Raw genomic sequence first — 6,456 nt, 5'->3', positions numbered from 1 at the left:
ATATTTTCATTGAGTTGACTTTTATCAAAACAGTGCAATAGAAAGTCTCAGACACAAAGAGTGAAGGACACTAAAGGAGTCACCACATTTAAAAAAAAACACAAAATAGGACATTTATTCAGTGAGCACCAGTCTGTCAGTACAAATGTTCTTTTTCCTCAGAAGCTCAAGTTTTGTTTGAACAGTAACATCATCAGACATCAGGACAACTAACTCTGAAAATCAAAACATTTTAAACACTGTGTGCCTTTTCAGCCAGGCCTATGTCATCTTTACAGGCAGAACTACATCCCGATCAACGCTTGGTGAGAGAAAATCATTTAGTGTGCGTCATACAAAATCTACCTCTACAGAGTAAAAAACAAGAACATTTGGACAATAATAACACACATATATACTGTACATGTACATGTTCCAACTTCATCTCAAAGTGAACTCACTAGATTCCCACACTATGTCCTGCTACTGTATAAATTAATGAAAACCACACATTGATTTCAACTCTAATACGAACGCTAAAGCACTGAGGTTAATGGTGAGACTAGTTCAAATCACGTTATTGCGAGTAGCAGGACCAAAGTTCAGCAGAATACAGGAAAACAAAATCTATATTATCCTGATTTGGACGATCAATCTTTAATACTGGATTATGAGATGCCAATTAGTAATGCATTAAACTGATAAATAAATGCAACACAAGGTAAGCAGTGCTGGTGAATCAACAAGTTTTCAGCAGGGGGCTTATCTTGCATGACTAATCTCTTTAAATTCAACAATTGGAGAGAAGATCTTAGTGGTAAAATGTTTTTTTGGTCAATTCCAGCCAGGGAGGAAACGTAAATGATGCTGTGATTGTTTGACTTGGTTGCTCAGGAGGAAGTCATTTACATACAGTGTATTTACAGCTAAAATATGACAGTAAGGAATGGACACTGATGTCTGACGTTAGAGAGAAACATCCACTCAAAAAGTCTCACAAAAAAGTAGCTCATTACATGAGTACAGTAAACCGTGGTACAGTAATGGTTCACATTGTGCTCATACTTATAAGGCAAGTATGGCCATATTCTATATTTTTCTTATTGTCAATAAATCCCATTAAAATACCAAAACCAACAATGACTGCATCCTACTAACAAATATGAAATGTGTATGAAAGCCTGATATATAGCATGTTATTCCTCTGGGCCTCAATGAGCCAAACTGTTGCACTGTGATATGTTCCTTCATTACTATGAAAACATACACTGCAGTTTATTTAGACTCAATCTCATATACACACACTGCTGCTGCCAGAAATACTGACCGAAGCACCAAATGTGTAATACTCCGCAGCTGAAAACAGTCCCCAACAAACGCACTATTTTCTCCTGTTTGAGTAATATCTGATAAAAACTACAATGGCCACCTGTGTAAAAAATGTCAATTTGGGATCTCAGGGAGTGAAATGTTCCTTTAAGAGATGGACTAACACATTGTTAGTTTTGATTTTTCTTCAAGGGATATATTGACATAACAGAATGTTTGCCAGAAAGCATCATCCTCAGTGACTCACACCTGGTGATTTACTTCTTGCATGACCTGCAGTGTAAATACAGTCTTCAGAGAACACCGGCTTTAATACACAACACTTGGTTCTAAACTACAACACTGTCATGTTCGGAAAAGAGACCGAATTAAGTAACTGGACCATTTTTTTTTTTTTTTACCAAAGATTCAGTTCCATTAAAAAAATCACTAAAGACTACAATACCTTGTTTCCCTGCAAAGGAAATTGAACATGGATGTACACTAATGGTTTGCCAAGTTTCTAGCCCATTTACTACAAATCATTAATCATGCTGTATATTTTATATCACAGCTAACCATTAAGAAAATTTAATGTATTTATTTTTGTTCTAAACAGCCAAGAGTGTCTATCGCTTTCCCTACATGAAAATCATTTGGCAGACTCGTCCAATGTGCTGGATTTAGGGGGATCTATTGACAGAAATGTAATATGATTAGTGTAAAACACCTGCACTGTGAAACCTCATAGCTAGATGCCACTAAAACCTACTTTTAAGGACCTTTAAGGTGTTTAAGACATCACAGTGAACATCAGACATTACATTACAGAATATGTTCTTGTTTTGAACTTGTGTAATGCACACCTTTAAAAATGTAACTGCATCACATCAGAAACATAACACTGAAAAAAAATTATGTAAACTTAATGTTCACAAACAAACTTTTAAGATTGTTCATGCTGTTGGGAAACACATAGAAACTGATGGCTGCATGAAACTGTCAAAATAATAAGAAATAATGTAAAAAAAAAAAAAAAAGTAAGGTATGAAGGATTTGTAGTGATGGAGATAAACACTGGTATGGTCTGTTAAGTTATTCAGTTCTACTGATATCTCTTACTTCTACAACACATTCTCTCCAAGGCCCAATGTTGTTTCATGTTCATAGTGAATACAGATAACTTTGATCTGGACTGGGACGGATGCATGGCAACATTAGAGACTGCTGGATTACACACAGTACTAAAGATAAAACTAAAAGTGAAAGGAACTGAAATGTGTGTGTTGCATGTGTGTTGTGCTCACTTAGCCGTTCCGAGTGTTGCTGCCTGCTTCTGCATGTGTGTATTTTATCTGCATGTATGAATACAAGTGCCTGAATCTGTGTTCTTGTAATTTCTATGCAGTGACATGTCATCACAATGTGTGTATGTGCCTGCATGTGTCTTCCATTCAAATTCAAATGTATGTGCACTATGTTGCATTATCTACTCTGCACTTTCAGCATGCCTGCATGTGTGTTTGTGAGTGTGTGTGTGTGTGTGTTTGCTCTGTGTCTTCAGGTCCTCTTTTGATGTGTGTTCCCCACATACGTGTTCTCTATACACAGCACTATGTAGTGGTCGGAGCAGGAGCGGGTGTGTTGTCCTAACAGTCGTCCTGTCTGCAGCAGTGCAGCCTGGCCCGTCACCGCCATGTCAGCCGTCCTCCACGCCTCGCAGTAGTTAGTGGTCAGACGGATGCCTACTGCACTGGAGCCGTGCCAGACCATCTTCTCTGGCCTGGGTGGAGAGGGAGAGACAGAGACAGGGTCCAAAGACATGCAGGTTAGCTAATTGGAAACACAAATTTGCCCATAGGTGTAAAGAGTTCTGCAAAGGCCTAAAACTGAGCGCAGAACTCAGCCTATACACATTATTAAGACCCGACTGAAGCTAACTGGTGATACCAAATTTGGGATTGAACCCCAGTGTCTGAAGCTATATTTTTTTCTAAATGTCAGAGGCCAGCAGAGAATGTTGGTATTTTTAAAAGCAAACTCAAGGCCCACCATTTTAATGTGGCTTTTAATTTAACTTTATTTATTTCCATGTCTATTTATTTGTTTATTAATTTTTTAAAAATGTTGTTTTTTATTGTATAACAATGTAAGTCTGATTGATTGATTGATTGATTGATTGATTGACACGTCTTTACTCACCATGCTGAATCAGTCATCACGTTGCGCCCGTCAAAGGAGTAAATGGGAGTGGACGGGTTAAACGTGCCTCCGTTCCCAGAGAAGATGGACATCCAACTATCGAACAACACCTCACCCTGAGAGGAGAGATGGACAAAAGTGAGCTGAAACATCTCAAAAGAAGATGTCAGCAGTAAACATACCATCCATTATGACTGAGTGTATCTTTAAACCTGTAGGAACACAGTGGGTCACAAAGGTCAGAAATGCTGACTAAGAATAATGATAACAGCAGTGAAACTTTATTATATCTATGTAATGTATGTAATGTATATCTATTATAGTGTAAATATCAGATTCTCCTCACCCTGAGATTAACCACGGGCAGGTTGGTGCGGTCCGACTTCCTCACAATGGTTGCCAGGTCCTGCAGGTGTGAGGACAGGAAGGCCCTGTAGGTGGTTGTTAGCCCCATGGAGCGTGCCTGCTGGTAACACTGGAAGTCTGCCCCCCGGATGCCACGCATGTCCCCTTTCAGCGGAGTGTTCAGTGCTACCAGGTGGAGCTGAGACACAGGAAGACACACATGATTCGTCACAGGTGTAGCGTCAGCCAGGTGTGCCAAAGTGAGGCCGTTGCTGGGTGTGTGTTGGCAAGTGCCTGTGAAGGTGTGTTTGTTACGCTCACCCCAGGAACAGCTTTGAAGGTCTGTGGTAGTACGTGATAGCTGGGCTGATATCCTCTGCTGCCCTCCTGAAGCTCCTATTCAACAAAAATGATGAATTAGTATGTTCAGTTCTAAATGTAAAGATATGCTTAAAGGATTCCAAAGATTTATGAGTGAGAACAGACAGTTTTAGATCACAGCTGGATATGGTCTCATCAGGTTTGTTAGTGGGTGTTTGTCACAGTTTCAGAGCATGTGCAGTACATTGTTGATGTTCAGATCCTCAAGTAAGAGTAGTAATACCACACTGTGAAAATACTCCACTAAACTATACTATATATGTAAATATATCTATTGTTAACTTGTATTTGTACTTTTGATACTTAAGTACATTTAATACCAGATACTTAAAGACGTTTACTCAAGTACTATGTACTATGTAAAGTAGTAATATAAGTACAAGTATGTATGGGTAACTTGAGATGGAGTGTGACTTTTACCCAAGTAATATATAACATGATAGGTTTACTTCTACTCAAGTATGACTTCTGGGTACTTTTTACAACACTGAATATAATGCAGTAAAAAGTACAATATTTGCCTCTGAGATGTAGTAGTGTCAGTTGCATAAAATTGAAATACACAAGAGAAGTGCCTTGAATTTGTACTAGAGTACAGTACTTGAGTAATGTAGTTACAACTGATGAACAGTGTGTGTGTGTGTGTGTGTGTGTGTGTGTGTGTGTGTGTGTGTGTGAGAGAGAGAGAGAGAGAGAGAGAGAGAGAGAGAGAGAGAGAGAGAGAGAGAGAGAGAGAGAGAGAGAGAACCTGGCTGTGGGCCCTGTGCGGTCTGCTCCATTCTCCAGGTCTGCTGAGGGCCTGAGATGCCGCTGCAGAGGAGGCTCCATTTTGGATCAATTCACCGAGCTGAAAGGAAACACATATCGGATCTGGTTCAGAGTTCTGATCCCATGTTGATTTCACCATCTGCTTTTATCAGGTTAAATGGCATGTTAGATAATAACACAAAAGTGTCATGGAGACCAGCTATAGTTATTAAGCTTCCTTATATTCAGAGCTCGTAAGCTTGTGAATTATGTCTCACTGTTGATAAATGACAAATACAGGGAAGAATCACACATCAAACCAAACTTACACATGTCCATAAATACAACACACACCTGGATCTTGCGCCAGCCGTTGCGTGCTCTGAGGTACAGCTCTCCTCCCTTCTCAGACACATAAACCAACGTTCCCTCTGCAGCCCGGTGAGTCTCTCTGCTCAGAGCGTGGAGTGTCTTATAGGTGGTCACCTGCATGTACACATCACTGCATCAGTGCTGGGCCTTTAGCACACTTACTATCTGTCTCTATATTGACACTTATAGTTGTTATATAGTTGTTATCTAAGTGTTAATACTGAGGCTAATTATGGTAGAACAGCATATCAGCAGTAAAGTGCCTTGCTCAATGACAGGTATCTTACCGGGTTGGCATAACCTGGAGATCCTGGTGGTCCGGGGGGACCAGGAGGTCCAGGCATACTAACATCTGATGATGACACATAAGAAATACATTTAACAGATACAGGACAGTCAGCCTCATGCTTACACATATCTTTGACAGACATAAGCTGAGGTCTCCACCTCTCTCTCTCAATTGCCTTCACACACACATACCTGATCCATATGCAGGTCCTGGGGGACCAGCAGGGCCAGGGGGTCCTCGAGATCCAGGACGTCCATGCCCAGGGGCTCCAGGTCGGCCCGGAGAACCTACAGGCCCTTGAGGACCCACAATGGATTCGCCTTTTGGACCCTGCAGGATCATACGTACAGAGAAATTCAGCTGAGAATTCCTCACTGCATTTTAAAAGCGATGTACAATTCAAGCTGAAAGTGTTCACTCAGAGATATTCAACTGATTCAACTGAATAAATACTAACTAATTAGAACCGTATTTTCAGGATGTAGCTTTTTATTATCAGAACTCACCACAAGTCCTGACCTCCCAGGCAGTCCTGGAGGACCAGGCGGCCCGTTGTCACCCTTCTCTCCCTTCTGACCTGTGTATCCCTGATCACCTCTAGCACCCTGAGAGATCCACAAAGAAACAGACACATGTACAGAGGATCAAGCACATGCTGTTTAAAAGATAAGTTCAGGAGTATCCAGAAGCGTAATTCATTGTAAGAATGGAGTCCTTTCTCAGATTTTTCTTCTCTCAGCTTGTATACCTCGTTGTTTATAAAAATCACAGCCTCCCCATGTTAGAAACATTTTTGGTCAGCAGTTTATTACTGATAGCCTCAAACTTCTAAG

At 40.4% G+C, this 6,456-nt stretch overlaps 1 protein-coding gene across 5 annotated transcripts in view; it reads right to left on the bottom strand.

The window, feature by feature from the left end:
* Positions 1-15: 15 nt before the first annotated feature.
* Positions 16-6,456, bottom strand: part of col15a1b (collagen, type XV, alpha 1b) — a 57,050-nt gene continuing 50,609 nt past the window's right edge. For 4 of the 5 annotated variants that reach the window (XM_084370070.1, XM_084370073.1, XM_084370072.1 and 1 more), the window contains 9 exons: positions 6,130-6,228; positions 5,815-5,953; positions 5,622-5,686; positions 5,317-5,448; positions 4,964-5,062; positions 4,156-4,230; positions 3,836-4,033; positions 3,490-3,605; positions 16-3,070 (listed from right to left, as the gene is read on the bottom strand). In XM_084370070.1, coding sequence (XP_084226196.1) covers positions 2,848-3,070; positions 3,490-3,605; positions 3,836-4,033; positions 4,156-4,230; positions 4,964-5,062; positions 5,317-5,448; positions 5,622-5,686; positions 5,815-5,953; positions 6,130-6,228 — 1,146 coding nt within the window. In that variant the 3' untranslated portion in view covers positions 16-2,847. The remainder of the gene's footprint in view (positions 3,071-3,489; positions 3,606-3,835; positions 4,034-4,155; positions 4,231-4,963; positions 5,063-5,316; positions 5,449-5,621; positions 5,687-5,814; positions 5,954-6,129; positions 6,229-6,456) is intronic. The other variant, XM_084370074.1, reaches the window with a different exon arrangement.

Source organism: Pagrus pagrus, assembly GCF_965226575.1.
Source record: "Pagrus pagrus genome assembly, chromosome: 12".
Taxonomy (NCBI): Eukaryota; Metazoa; Chordata; class Actinopteri; order Spariformes; family Sparidae; genus Pagrus; species Pagrus pagrus.
The sequence above is the reverse complement of the archived record's forward strand: the minus strand, read 5'-3'. Positions and strand labels throughout refer to the sequence as shown.